At 55.1% G+C, this 14,401-nt stretch overlaps 4 protein-coding genes across 4 annotated transcripts in view; 2 read left to right on the plus strand and 2 right to left on the minus strand.

Moving 5' to 3' along the window:
- Nucleotides 1-736: 736 nt before the first annotated feature.
- On the plus strand, nucleotides 737-4,034 carry MONBRDRAFT_11723 (uncharacterized protein; the record flags this gene model as incomplete). The annotated part of the gene is made up of 3 exons (XM_001749494.1): nucleotides 737-943; nucleotides 1,048-1,154; nucleotides 1,295-4,034. 3 exons carry the CDS (start codon nucleotides 737-739, stop codon nucleotides 4,032-4,034), a joined length of 3,054 nt encoding a protein of 1,017 aa, XP_001749546.1.
- A 729-nt stretch (nucleotides 4,035-4,763) lies between these two features.
- On the minus strand, nucleotides 4,764-8,730 carry MbTK3 (uncharacterized protein; the record flags this gene model as incomplete). Its single annotated transcript, XM_001749556.1, has 13 exons — nucleotides 4,764-4,883; nucleotides 4,977-5,144; nucleotides 5,224-5,250; nucleotides 5,347-5,443; nucleotides 5,582-5,629; nucleotides 5,716-5,867; nucleotides 5,968-6,573; nucleotides 6,669-6,746; nucleotides 6,824-6,984; nucleotides 7,067-7,337; nucleotides 7,597-7,694; nucleotides 7,776-7,938; nucleotides 8,557-8,730. The coding sequence occupies 13 exons, from the start codon at nucleotides 8,728-8,730 to the stop codon at nucleotides 4,764-4,766; spliced, it is 2,163 nt and encodes a 720-aa protein (XP_001749608.1).
- Nucleotides 8,731-9,217: 487 nt separating this feature from the next.
- Nucleotides 9,218-11,583, plus strand: MONBRDRAFT_29093 (uncharacterized protein; the record flags this gene model as incomplete). Its single annotated transcript, XM_001749495.1, has 9 exons — nucleotides 9,218-9,619; nucleotides 9,876-9,980; nucleotides 10,101-10,165; nucleotides 10,273-10,362; nucleotides 10,485-10,716; nucleotides 10,835-10,940; nucleotides 11,059-11,138; nucleotides 11,237-11,332; nucleotides 11,431-11,583. The coding sequence occupies 9 exons, from the start codon at nucleotides 9,218-9,220 to the stop codon at nucleotides 11,581-11,583; spliced, it is 1,329 nt and encodes a 442-aa protein (XP_001749547.1).
- A 169-nt stretch (nucleotides 11,584-11,752) lies between these two features.
- MONBRDRAFT_34188 (uncharacterized protein) overlaps nucleotides 11,753-14,401 on the minus strand; it is a gene marked incomplete at its 5' end in the record, with an annotated part of 5,007 nt that continues 2,358 nt past the window's right edge. Inside the window, 5 exons of the mRNA XM_001749557.1 lie at nucleotides 11,753-12,196; nucleotides 12,310-12,431; nucleotides 12,624-12,995; nucleotides 13,153-13,706; nucleotides 13,838-13,950. Of these exons, the coding sequence (XP_001749609.1) occupies nucleotides 11,848-12,196; nucleotides 12,310-12,431; nucleotides 12,624-12,995; nucleotides 13,153-13,706; nucleotides 13,838-13,950 (1,510 nt within the window). The 3' untranslated portion in view covers nucleotides 11,753-11,847. The remainder of the gene's footprint in view (nucleotides 12,197-12,309; nucleotides 12,432-12,623; nucleotides 12,996-13,152; nucleotides 13,707-13,837; nucleotides 13,951-14,401) is intronic.

Genomic DNA, 14,401 nt, shown 5'->3' on the forward strand with positions numbered 1-14,401 from the left:
GGCCAAGCTTGATGCACTGAAACACAAACAAAGCCACACACAATGTGTAGTGTGTGTAGTTTTTACATCCGAAGTCGATCACAAGCGTCGTGTTGTGTGTGTTGGGTGTGTGGTGTGTGTGGTGGGCTGGCTGTACGAGTGTCCCGATCGTGTTGGGCATTGGGGCGTCATCAAGTGCCGGTTGAGCTGCAGCAACCTGCTCGCCGGATCCAGGCTCATCTCCACCATCTGCAAATTCCACCACAACACCATCCATACGACTCGACCATACGGCAAGGGAAAAAGGAGAGGTCTTTTTGGTTACAACACGTGTTGAGAACTAAACAATGTTTGATGAAATACCGGCTAAAGGCGTCACATGCTTTTACACGTTGCCGATCGTTTTTTTTTTTTCTCGTGACACTTGACGGCGACTTCTGCTGCTGCTGCTGCTGCTGCTGCTGGTGGTGCTGCTGGTGCTGCTGGTGCTGCTGCTGTCGTTGCTGTCTGCCCCGGCCTTTGCTCTTCTTTGCGACTCATTCAGTTTGATGAGCAGGGCTGGGTCTAAAGCGTCGCTGTCAGAGAGGGCCTTGGTAGCAGCCAAGGCCGTCTGGATTTGTAAACTTTGAACCTGGCTGCCGACATGCTCGCCACAAGACGGGCTTGAGCGCTCTGGCCCACCCTTTGCTAGCCCATGTGCGGTCTCAGGAGCAACGGTCAACCCTGCCCAGGTGCTTAACCTCTTCTCACTGTCATCATGAGTGAGACTCCCGGCACGCCCACTCCGTCGGATGCCGCCACCGCCGCCCCGTTGACGCTCGGAGACTCTCAACTCAGCAGCACCGTGGCCACCACGACCAACTCCAACCCGCTTTCATATCAGCTGGATCTGGGTGACGCGTCCACGCTTCTCAATCTGGACGACATTATTGTCCCCTGCACCTCTTGTGATCAGTTGCGCTCCGTAAGTTCCCTGTCCCTCAAAACCTCTCACCCTCTTGCATCGCCTGTCACCTCGCTGCCGTTGACGCCCCTTGGTCCCTTTGCCTGGTTGCATCTGCCGTGTAGGAACAAGCACAGCTCCGTGAGCAAATACAGGTGCTGCAGACAAAGAGTGACAAGGTCAAGCTCGTGCTAGAACGCGCCAAGCTCCTGCAATCACGCCTGGAAGAAAGGTTTGTTCTCGCCCGTACCAAACGCTTCTCCGATCCCCCAATTTCCACATGTACTGGCTCTTTTCGTGCTGAACACACTCCTCTGTGAACACCCGCCTTGCTTCTCTCACACCCACGATCTTTGTCCCCGGTGCATATAGTCAAACACAACAGAAGCGCATCCAAGACCAACTCAACGCCAAGGACAAGGAATGCCTGCGCTACCGTCGTGACGCCGATTCCCTGCGTCTCCAGCTCCGCCAGGCCTCGGCGAACACTTCTCAGACTGCCGGACCCGTGACGACCGCGCCCCCTGCCCTAACAGCTACCCCACACACCGCCACTAGCTCGCCTGCAGAGACTGCAGCACTACAAGCCCAGTTGACCCGGATTGAAAAGGAACTGGATACTTGCCGAATCGAACGCGATGCCAGCCGTGCCAGTGCCGAACAGCTGCAAGCTGCCCTCCAGGATGAGCACGCGGAACGGGACAAAAAGCTCGAGGCTCTACGTCGGTCCAGCGAATCGGCTCGCCAACAGCGAGACAAAGCCCAAACGGACCTCAAGGCCACCAAACAGCTCTTGTCCGAGCTTCGCCGCGAACTTGCGGAGGCCCATCGCTCGCGTGCCTCGAATCAACGAACCGTGGCCCTGCAGACAGATGCGCCGAAGCACTTGAACCCCAAAGCCACGAGCGCCACGAGCATGCTCGATGCACTTGCTGATGCCAAAGCCGTCAAGACTTTAAGCAGTCGTGTCGAGACCCTTACGGCTGAGCTCACCGCCAAGCAGCAGCAGCTGACCGAAGCCCGGCAAGAAAACGCTGCTCTTGAGACACGATTAATGCGCCTCGAGGCCCTCCTACACAAGCACAACGTGTCTGCTTATGAAATCACCATTGCCCGTCACAAAGACCACAAGACAACACCCCTTGCCAAGGATCGGCAGGCTGTCAAACAGCGTGCCGCTGCCACGCCCGACCCCAAGGGTGGCATCAAGGGGGGTGCCCAATCCACCAGCCAGTCTAGGCGGCCGTCTGAAGCTACGTCGACGACACCAGCAGGCTCTTCACGAGACTCGTCTTCATCCCACTCTCAGCCCCAGTCGCAGTCACAACCCAAATTAAGCCCTCCCCCGACTCCACCTTCTCCCGCCAACTCAACAGAACCAGAAACTCGAGCCTGGTCTGATGCCGCATCGGACCAGACTGGCGCCAATAGCCCCCTCAGCCTGGACTCCACGCCCAACTGGTCCACCACTTCTCCACCTCTAGCAGAGCCTCCCACTCGACGCAAGTCAGGATCAGCGCCGGCCCCTGACGCACCTGGCTCTCAAGCAACCAATGCGTCTGATGCCCCGCCACCGAAGCGCCCAAAACATGCTCCCCCAGCAATCCCAAGCCCGTTGGCTCACCCGAGGGCTTTTGAGCCGAGCGGCGATGCCTCCTCACAGTTTGACCTGCCCAAGAAGCACCTGTTTCCTGCGCGCCTCGACGATATCCCCCTCGTTCGCGGTAAGATCACGACAACCTCCGTGCTCCCCGCTGCTCGTTCATCTGCAAGCCCCTTGAGACAAGGTCTGACCCTTCGGGCACCTATTGTTTTTGCAGATGGCTCCGTGGACACTCTCGGTTCGCTTCTTCGCAACGCATCTCGTCGGGTGGCTTCCCCACCCACAACCAGAGTTGCCCCGCGCAGCACGCTCGCCTCAACAGGACTGACAGCGCCCGGAGCAGCTGCCGCACCTAGCCCAAAGCAATCTTGGGAAAAGCTGGTCAAGCAGCACCTAGGGCGGTTGCACCGAAGCGACACCTATCAACCTAAACAGCTGGCGCAAACCCTTGCCGCCTGCAACCCGAGTGATGACCAGTTGCTTCTGTTTGCCAGCCGGCTGCTTGAAGTTGTCAATAACAGCAGTCATGATATACAAGCGTTTGGGCGCCAAGAGCGTCGTTCTGCTCAAGCCCTGCTGGCCCTGGTTGACGCCTGCAACCGCCGTGCACAATTGCTTGACCTCGTCGACTTTATGGCCTGCAAATGCGTGACTGCCAAGACGTGGTCCAGCTGGCTAAAACTTCCGCCGCGCTGCTTGCGCATCCTGCTACACGCCGTCGCGCTGGCAGAGCGTCGTGGCAACCCGGACGCCCAAAAGTTGCGCGCAGCCACCTTGGCCTTGATCAGAGATGCCTTGGTCTCCACGCGGACTGATTTGGATCGTACCATGGTGCTCCTGAGCGTACACGCCGCCCAACCAGCGTGGCTGGCGCAATGGCTCACACGCGTTCCAGCCACCTTGGCTCAGTCATCCTGGACAGATCGCATCGATCACCTAGCTTTGCTCTCAGCTGCTACCTTTGCTCGCGCTTCGTGTTCGGCAGCCGAGCTGGGGGTTGCTGAAAACTTACACCAAGCGTTGCTGGCCACTCCCGAGCTGACACAAGCTGTCAGCGCATTCATGGGCCAGGTGCGCAGCGTAGCCGCACCAGCCCTGCTGACTCGCAGCGTTGACCACCCTGCGTGCCTGAGTACCCTCATCACCCTAGTACAAATGTCTGAGTTTGCCTGGAACTATGAACATGTCTTGAGCGACGAGTTTTATGACCAACTGTCCACCAAGCTGCAGGCCGGGGATAGCGCTGAGCGCGCCCTGTTATGTTTGCTGTGTGAGGTTGTGGTAGCAGGCGTGCGAGACGGTGTGTATCGTCAGCCAGGCCTGGTGGCTGAGGCCTTGGACCATCTCTTGGGCATGCTGTGGACAGACATATTGCAACAAGGCCAAGCCACCGTCACGTTGGCGATGGTGCAAGAGATCATCAACAAATCAGCATTTCGCGAGCTGCAAGCACACCAGACCGACTTGCGCCATATGCCGCTTCTGAACGAGCTCCTGGCAACCAACTGACGACTCACGACTTGGCTCTCTTTATATGCACGTAGGCTGGCCATGACCGCACTCATCTGGACTGGCAGTCGAGTGCAGTGATCAAACAAATAAAATACCTTTAGGGTCCTTCGCCTCAGCGAGATCTGACCTGCCCTTTGGGCAGGAATAGAGTATTTATCAGGAATGCAAACTGATAGTGCATGGTGTTTCCGCCAAACGCGATTCTGTCATTATTTAAACTTGCCAAGCTCTCGGGTCGGGTCAGGTAGCCTTGTCGGGACTGCCAAATTCAAAAGATGATCAACTTGCCGACTTTATGGAGGTCCATAACGCCGAACTTGCGACGCACATGGGCCACGCTGAGAAAGCAAGCCAACAATTCGTCACACAAGTAGAGAAAATAGAGTATGCAACTACTCAAAATGCCAGCGTTTAAAGAAAAACAACCAGAGCACACTACAAGAGGCAGAAGGGCCAGAAACGCGAACGAAACACGAATTTGAGCCTCCGCGAGCGTGGCGGGGTGACACAATCAGCAGAATCATGTCTTTGGTTTCGACTATCGGGCGCGATGAACAAGAATTCGGGTACAACAACGACACGCACGCACAGAGCAAGCAACCAAAACTCAAAAAGAAAAACAGAAAGAAAGAAAGAAAGAAGAACGCAAACGAGTGTGTCGAGTGAAGAATAGAACCCAAAACAAATTAAACCAAAAAATGGACATGACCAGCGGCTTGCTGGCCTTTACATGCTGGCCAGCACGGCGCCGATATCACGGATGGTGGGAGAGTTGGCGCGTGCTTTAACAGCGAATCCCTCCAGGGATTTGGTGGCCTCTTTAAACGTGGGCCGCACCGCAGGGTCCTGTCAAACAAACGAGGCGGTCGAGAAGTCGTGAGGTTTTACATTAACCGCGGCGCTGACTATCTCCCTCCATCATTCGCAAGCGATACTCACGTCTTGCCAACAAGATTCGGCGAGGGCAAAAAAGTCATCCTGCATGCCGTCTTCGGGCTTTGCAAGGCGATTGCCGTCCAGAATGTGCTTACTGACATCACGATTCTTGACGCCGGCATATGGCAGTGCACCATAGGCGGCGATCTCGTGCAGCGTCACACCAAAAGCCTGCATTTATGCAACATCAAAGTGGACGTGTGAGCGAGTGATTGCCAACTGGGCTTTGTTGAGCTCGCAACGCACTTACCCAGACATCCGACTTTTCCGAAAAAACCTGTAGCGAGGCAATGTGTGCAAGAAAAAGTTCGTGCCAGGTCGTGATTTGATGCGCTTCGGCATTAGCGGTATAGCGAGGCGTCTACATGCGTACCTTGGTCTTCATGGCCTCAATGGCCATCCATCGAATGGGCAATTTGGCCGTTTTGCGAAGCGTGTAGGTGTCCTTTCCGGGATCATAACGACGAGTGCTGGAGGACGCGCAAAGGGCACAAGAAGATTGAACACACGGAAAAAGCCCAAAATTTCAAGGTGAGCTGCGTACAATGAGCTGGTGTGCTTGAGTACAAGTCCAGCGACAGGCGCAGAAGTACAAAGCATCTACGCACAGGCCGAAATCAGCCACTTTGCAGCGGTTGCCCTCGCTGATGAGCACGCTGCAACGAAGGAGAACAACAGGTGAGACAAGATACCTGACTGTTTGCAACAAACAGGGGGAAAAGAAAATCAAAGTAGGGCGTACTTTCGGGCAGCCAAATCCATGTGAACATAGCGCTGCTGTGCGATAAATGCCATGCCACGGGAAATTTGCACGGCAAAGGCCAACTGCTCGAGGTAGGCCAGGCGGAGAGACTTCTCCTTGCAAGTTTTGAGGACTTCGCGCAAATCACCATACTATGGGCGCGTTGCCGCAAAGGGAAGGTAAGAACACCCGCTGATAGAGGTTGAGCCCAAGCTCTGAAACAAAAAAAAGGGGCACAGTGATCTGACGCACCTTCATAAACTCAATGACACAAAGCCATGGCCGCTGTTGCATGCTAACACCAAGAAGCTGCACAAGGCAATTATGGCGCAGGGCAAGCATAACCTCGCTCTCCGCCGTGAACTCGGCTGTATTGACACATCGGCAAAAGGATGAGGCGTGGGTGAGCGGAGGCCTACGCATCAACAATTGGCTCAACGGCAAACCCGTGCCTCTGCTGAACGCACCAATGTCTTCAGCTGAGGCTCCCTGGCGCACTGTTTTGACGGCAACCTGGTTGCCCTTGTATTTGGCCAAGTAGACTTGACCGAATTGACCAGCGCCAATGGGCTTGCCAGCAATGAGGTCTGAGCGGTGCAGTTGGTGCTCGAAGAGGGGACCGCGCACCGTCTCACGCTCGTTGCTGACGGGTGCAAACGGATTGCCGGCGCGGGCTTGGCATGCCTTGAAGGCTTGGCCAATGACGGCGGTGATGTCATGAGCATTGAACGTCTCGTAGAGATGACATGTGATGCGCTTAAGGCGGGTGTCCTTGTTGATAAAGGCAAAGACCTCCTTTTTGGACCCCGCAGTGGTGCAAAAGCTAATATCGCTGATTAGAATGGAGGTGATGACTTCCTGTAGGCAGGGGCAAAGGCATTCCAAAGCATCTTGTGTCAGAAGCGCTGCATGTTTGAGCATGGCGGCAAACAGGGGTCCGTGTGGCGACTTACGCCGGTTAAACCTTCGATGGTGCGAACACCTTCCTCTGAGATGGTCAATACGACACCTTCGGCATACTTGTTCATGGACTATTGACACGAGCCAGATCGAGTCAGTCAGCACGGCCAGGTCATCGACTGCGTGACCAAAGTGAAAGTTTACTCACGCGAGCCACGTGGAGCGCGTGATCAACGACTGGCTTGCCCTTGAGCTCGGGCACAGGCACGCTGCCGATGTACTTGGCATCATAAACACCCAGAGCTATGCGACGCCCGATCCGACCGCCAGATGATGCCATGGACGGAAAACGAGCAAATGAGAGCAGAGCTATCACGCCATCCCACAGAACAAGGGGGATGCATGCGATTGCGTCATGATCGGGGAAGATGTGATGAATAGGTCAACTAACCGTTGGATTGGGCGCCCATGCCAACGACCACCCCGAGCTCTTGCATGACATCCTGGTTGCCCTGGGATTCTTCGAGGGCTTGCCGGGCAGCCGCGAACGCAGTCGCAATCATTTCAAGAATCTCGGCACCCTTGGAACGACGACTTTGAAAAGCATGGCAATACTTGAGGCCCAAACGCGCATCGTTGGTAATCACAAGCATCATTTTGCTGTCTTTGGGGTGAACAGCGGTGAAAGAAATCTCCATGACGGGTATAGACTTGATCACGTTCTAAAAAGCACGAGAAGGGACAGGACACGAGAGTTTTGTGACTTGCAAGCGCCAGTGAACCAGCAACCACGAGGAGGAACATACGTCTGATTTGTTCTCAATCACATCCACCTTGGTGCTCATGATCAAGAGGTCGACGGGACGAGCTTCTGAATTGAGGGTCTGATGCCCAGAGCCAAATGTCAGGCAATGAATCGAGCATGAAATGTCTTTGCAAAGGATCAAAGAAGCAAAAGGAGCAATGAAGAAGGATGCACACCTTGATACGCTGGTAAGCGTCGAGGGCAACCTCGTTGCCGCGGGGCTCGTTGACGGCAACGGAGCCCAGATAGCGAGCTTCGTAGGTACCAAGAGCCACTGCGAGCGATCAACCATCGTTTGACAGTGAGGGGTGGGTGCTTGTGGAAGGAGAAACTGTGATCATGAGAGGAAACAGACCGGCTTTCATTGATTTGCGCTCTTCGCGCTTGATGGCCGCCGCTTTGGCCAGGGCTTTCTTCTTTGAGCCGGCTCGACCCGGTCTTTTGCTGTCCAACTGTTTGCTGTAAAGCATAAATGCTTCATTGAGGGCTTCTGGGATGCGATCAACTTGCTTCTTGACCTATCAGAACATGATCCAAAGGGGGAAGACGATATTAAGTTTTGCGCTGCCGGACAGAGAAGCGATTGTGACCTGATGCAGCGAGGGCCAACCTGGAAGGCATGGCACATGTACAGATTGATATCTGGCTCATAGGTCACGTAGGCAAAGAGCTATCGTTGGGGGGGCAGCCGGAGCCAGGTCAGATTCCGGTCGGCGGTAAGGCAGGGGGGCTACATCATCTCGAGAGAAGTGTGATGACGGAAGCGCCAAACCTTCTTGTCTTCGGGGTCGATCGAGACAAACGAGACGTTGCCAATAGAGGCTGATTTGATAGCCTCCTGGTGGTGTTGATCATGTTTGGCAGACGAAAAAAAAACAAAAAACACGCGCGTTGTTGAAACCAAGAAGAGTTGGTGAGACCACGCATGTTTGGGCACCGGCTGTGGAAAGGAGCAGCACCGCCGAACGTACGCCGCTTTTGCCCTCCAGTACAAAGACACCACGCTCTGTGACAACGAGCTGGACGCGACGCAGAGCATGTTTCATGGCCTATAGACAGCACACCATCAAACGTTTAGGCGGGAGCGGGGGCATGTGATTGGGGTGGCGCCGCGAGCGCGTGTTGGGGCGACGTACTTTGATGCGAAGAATGGCATCGGCGCAAACGTCGCTACCCTCGGGATGCTTGACGCTGACCGACCCCATGTAGGCAGCGGCAAAGTTACCAAGCTCGATCCCGCCGGCAGCCCCCATGCTGATATCTAAATCATCTTCATCGGCTGACGGTGGGGTCGCTGGTGGAGCCGCCATGGTCTGATGCGCCAGGCATGATATTCAAGCAAGGAAAGGAGGTAAGGCGAGAGGTGGCGACGGGACAAGCAAGCATGGCAACCCCTCATCACCAGCTGGGCAATGGCTGGAGCGGTCAATCCAGGAGAGAAAGGTTGCGCTCCTACCAAGGTTGTTGATTCGGTGTCCCCCACCCCGAGCCAGGCCAGGCAGGGAGGGACCAAGAGAAAGCTGTTTTGACAACTGAGGCCGATGCCAAGAACAAGGCGCTCGAGCCCCACTCTCACGCTACGATCTTGAGGCAGCCAATGGAACCTTCCTAACCCTGGAGTGCACAACGCGATCGGCACAACGCGATCGACATTCAAGCAAAATACCATGAGCTGCCGCATCGGCCTTCACGAGCACCCATCACAAATGCAGGTTTGAGCTACACACACTCAGCCAAATGCACATGATAAAGAAGAGCCCATCAAATCAACGCCCTCATCTGCACACCACAGCCCGAATGACCTTACAACCCCCTGCCACCCCGCCGTCCCGCTGTCAATCGCAGGGCTCACAGAAAGCGAGAACAAGAGGAGGAGGAGGAGAGAGGAGAGAGAGAGAGAGAGGGGCGGAGAGGGAAGCGATACCGAACCCAAAACAACAAAAAAAAACGAGACTTGTTGCTTCTCTCTCTCTCTCTCTCTCTCTCTCTCTCTCTCTCTCTCTCTCTCTCTCTCTCTCTCTCTCTCTCTCTCTCTCTCTCTCTCTCTCTGTCTCTCTCTCTCTCTCTCTCTCTCTCTCTCTCTCTCTCTCTCTCTCTCTCTCTCTCTCTCTCTCTCTCTCTCTCTCTCTCTCTGTCTCTCTCTCTCTCTCTCTCTCTCTCTCTCTCTCTCTCTCTCTGTCTCTAATGGCTCCGAGCCACGTTACCAAATGTGAGATGTCGGGCAATTAGATCTATTATCGTGACCGCTTTCGCCGGCTGCCGATTACTCAATCGCCCCGACGATTCACTGACACCGGACGACTGGATCACATCAGCAACATTGATGATGATGATGATGCGGATGGCGGCGCAGCGACTGCAGCGACTGCAGCTGCTTGGGTTGGCGAAGCGGCAGGCAAACGTCGCTGGAATGCGGGCGATGAGCACTGTATCGCTCTCGAGCCATGGGTTTCAGTATGTGACTGAGAGTGAGGTGCAGCAAGTGTTGACGTACGACGCCCTGATCCCCACCATGGCCCAAGCTCTGCATGCCTTTGCCATGACGGACGCGGTGCAGCAGGTACGCCACGATGCAAAGCGGCAAAGCAAACATTGGAAAGGCTCAGGCTCAGGCTGATAGCCCAGCCCCACCCCCGTGCTCCGCTTTGGCCGTTCTTCTGCCTCACCTCGTCTTGTGCAGCCCACCCGGCAAGCCTTGATTCTACCAGACAATAACGGCTTTATTGGATCCATGCCGGCATTTGCGTACGTTGCCCCCAAAAGTCCCGCCTTTGCCTGGCGTTGGAGCTTCTGTTCAATGACCGGCTTGGTCTTGTGCCTGATGTTTGCGCGCCTGAACTGCTGTTCAATAGTCCCGCCAGTGGTGCCGGCCTCAAGATTGTCTCCTTCTTCCCAGAAAATGCCGCCCGCAGCCTGCGCACTCACATGGCTCATATTTTGATGTTCGTTCATTCCCTCTTTGACTGCATCATCGACTGCGCGGCAGTTCTGCCAGATGGACCACCGCTTGGCAACGCTGGGCGACAATTGCCCCTGCTCCTGACCCCTTTGGCCTTGTTGTTAGGTATGATACAGAGACCGGCGCCTTAACCGCCATGCTCGAGGGCGAAGAAATTACAGCCATGCGCACAGCTGCTTGCTCTGCCGTCTCGGCTCAGCTTCTGGCTCCACTAAAAGCACGCAAAGCCGCCATCATTGGCACTGGTGTCCAAGCTCAAACTCACATCCAAGCCTTGTGCACCGCGCTCAATCTTCAAGACGTGTGCATCCATGGCCGCTCCCGAACCAAAGCCAACGTCCGTATCCACCCCACACCATATCATCAAAAAATAATGCATGCCTGGCGTGCGTTTGACTCCCGCCTGCCAGACTGTTCACGTCCACAATGACTGGGTGCATTGCGCATTGCTGCAGGCACTAGCCTGCCTTCTCGACTCCCGCTTTCCTGTCCGCGCAACAGACACGCTGGAAGAAGCCCTAGATCAAGCAGATGTCGTGGTCACCGTCACTTCTTCACCAAGTCAGTCAAGCATCAGCCCACAATTGCAGGCCCTACGCCTCCAAGCCCACTGGTCATCTCGATGAACACAGCCAGCCAACGCTCTGTCCCTGTCTTGTGCTTCGTCTTGCTTCAACAGCCCCGGTTCTAGGCTCCCAAAACCTGAAAGCAGATGCACACGTCATTAGCGTCGGGGCCTGTCGTCCTGATTGGTGTGAGGTGTGTACACACGCATCATAGCGCCGCACCTACCTGCCCGGCCCTTGCCCTGTCCCTACCGTGCTTGCTCTTTCCACAGTTCATTTGAATTGGGCCAGGTGGAACGTGAGGTCGTCTTGGAACGTCAGGTCTTTGTTGATAGCCAAGATGGCGCTTGGAAGGAAGCCGGTGACATTATCCAATATCAACCCGCGGTTCGTGATTCTCGCCTCGTCGCTTTGCGTGTGTGCCCCGTGCCCTACATGATTTCGATTCTCCCTTTCGTTTTGTGTTCTCATGCGACATTTGCCAGGTGACCCGAGAGCTGGGCGAGCTTGTGGGTACGGATACCAGCGCATTGCGCAGTGAACCGACTTTTTTCAAGTCTCTCGGCATGGGCATTGAAGATGTGTACGCAGCACGCCTCGTGCTCGACATGCTAGCCCAAGAACAACAGTCGCCATAGTGCCATCTCGCACGTGCACTTGCATTTATATCATACTGAGTGGTATGAACTCTGAATAATTAGACCCGGTGTCTGACACGCGTTCGTCCTTAAAGAGTGACAAGTCATCGCTCCAGCTGGCAAGGTTTTAGTGCTCGGACATGCATTCGCCTCAAAGACCCGTTGCATTGAATAATGATAAAATTTTCAAGAGCGCACATGTCGCCACCTGCAAGCCAATCGTGATGAAGAGGCACTTGCTCCTCATGTCTAAGACGGCGCCTGCTACTCAACATCATCAAGAAAGTGAAACTTGGAGCGAACGTTGGCCATGTATGTGGTGTTCATGAGGGCATTCTTTTGCCGAGCTGCCGAGGCATCGTCTTTCAGGGTCGCGGGCCGTGTCAGCTCAGCCAGGTCGGGAGCTCCGTATCGATCTCCACCAGTTTCATCGCCTGAAGCGGGCGTGGCTACAGTGCCTGCACTTGGTGGCGCTGCGCCTTCCCCGCTTGGGCTGGCGGGCAGATTGGAGGCGGTGATATCTTTGGACGCATTTAAGCGACCCACCTCATCCACCAGGCTAAGGTCCAAGCTAGCAACGGCCATGGTCCCTCGTTGAAGAGCTACCACCCAACTGGTTTAAGCAAGGCCAGGCCCGATTCATGAGAGGGGACATTGGGTGCCGTGAGCTGCCACGCAAACATTCAACCAGACAACGTTGCCCACCCGGGCAAATCAGTCACTTACGCTTGCGCAGCCTTGTGATCATGTTGGGTAGCCAAGACGACGGGATGCAAGGCCCCCGCATCACCCTTGACCTCAACCTCAAATTCATTGTTCTTGCGCGTGGGCTTGACTTTGGACAAACCCTATCAGGACAAGTCGATAAAGCCAAGGTGATGCACGGCTCGGGACAAGAGAGAACAAACATATCATTGACAGGGAGGAGTCAAAGGGAAGACAAGGCAACAGGACAGGGCAAGAGGAACAATTGAATTCAACGTCCAGGCGATGTTGCCGAGGGAGCAGGTTTGTGCGAATCAAGTTGCACCCGGACACACCGTCAACGTCAAGGCTTCGGCAAAGCTTTGACCCTCAAACCGCTCCAAGCGCAACCCCATGGCGCCTGGAGCAATGCGAAGCATAAAATAATCATAGCGTGGCTTGCGCATCAAACCAGGGCGCACCCGGTCCAAGAAGCCGTCCGCCAGAATATACCACTGACTCGTCTCCGGAGCCGTCTGCACCAAGCTCGCCATGTCATGAAGTGGGCGGCGAGAGAGCATCAAAGCTTGCACCCCAGTGTCACCGGGTGCAGTATCGGTTGCTCCTTCGGGTGAAGCCTCGGGTTCAGCAGCCACCACGGTGCTGCGCAAGTTGGAATCCAGCATCTGATCAAACTCGCTCCGAGACATTGTCTTTCGTGGTGCAACCTGCATCATACCCAAAAGAAGAGAGCGCGCAGATTAGTGTTTTATGGGCAACATTGATAGCCAGTCGGACATGATCAACATGAGAGCAAATGAGGACAGTGCCACGCTGAACAATATGGCACCATCTACAGATATGTAAGGTCACAACGCCACGTACCGGCATGCCTGATTGGCGCCGTCCAGCAACGAGATCGGCTGCAGCATCGGGTAGCATGGAGGTGCCGCGCGTTCGTCGCAAACCAACGTCTGCCGCTGTGTTTTGGCGCTCTCGGCCACTTGTATTATCGTTTACGTTTGCGGCAATTTCTGCAACACCCGGATCTTGGTGCGAGTGCGTCGAGGTTGGATTAGGTTCTACGGCGATTGGGGCTGCATTGGATAATGATGTTTCGTCGTCGCCTTTGTCAGGTTCGGATGCTGGCTTGGAGGCAAGTGATGCAGATGAGTTATCGGCGTTTGGGTGACTGTCGGTGGACGCTGGGGCCTGGATGGGAGGAGTCTCGCGGTGACGCTGTTGCAACGGGCCGAGATGCTTTCGAATGAGGTGCTTGTGACCGAGGGAAGTAATGCTGAGCTGCGTGAAGAGGTCGTCCAGCTCTGTCTCCAACAGGGTTTGGCCATCAATCTGCATGGCACGCATGGTGTCGTAGTAGGCCTCAAAGCTGCTGGGCAGTGCATCGAAGAAGGCAATGCAACCCTCGGTGTCTGTTGCTGCGACCAGGCTCGCGGAATCGGAGGCGTGCGTCATGACGCTGGGTTTGGTGACAACAGCACGTCACCACGCGTCCCAGCGGGGCAAGATCTTAGCAGACCTTGGCTGCCCCAGTTCAGATATGACCAACCAGCCGCCGGCGTCTCTTGTCGCCCGTTGAGCTCGCTCGCGCCCACAGACACGAAGCGCTCGAGCAGTTTGGGCTCTAGTGGAACCGCCACCGATTGTCCGTTGCGCTCACATCTGTTCCCAACGAGCCAGCTTTGCAATCGTCGTCGTAACCACGCTTCCTCCAAGCAAGTTCAACCATGTAACCATATAACACCGCCTCGTTCCACAGATCGCCCCTCCTCTGCCACCCACACTTGGGAGGAGTCCAGAGATATGCCAGCGTTCTCTTCCTTTTTTTTTTTTTTTTGTTGGTGGTCGATGACAAGTTGGAAGTTGCTCTTAAAATTGGGTGTGTGAGGTGTGTGAGTGTGTGTGAGTGTGTGAGAGTGTGTGTGTGTGTGTGTGTGTGTGTGTGTGTGTGTGTGTGTGTGTGTGTGTGTGTGTGTGTGTGTGTGTGTGTGTGTGTGTGTGTGTGTGTGTGTGTCTGTGTGTGTGTGTGTGTGTGTGTGTGTGTGTGTGTGTGTGTGTGTGTGTGTGTGTGTGTGTGTGTGTGTGTGTGTGTGTGTGTGTGTGTGTGTGTGTA

This window comes from Monosiga brevicollis, genomic scaffold (assembly GCF_000002865.3).
Source record: "Monosiga brevicollis MX1 MONBRscaffold_31 genomic scaffold, whole genome shotgun sequence".
In the NCBI taxonomy this organism is placed as follows: domain Eukaryota; class Choanoflagellata; order Craspedida; family Salpingoecidae; genus Monosiga; species Monosiga brevicollis.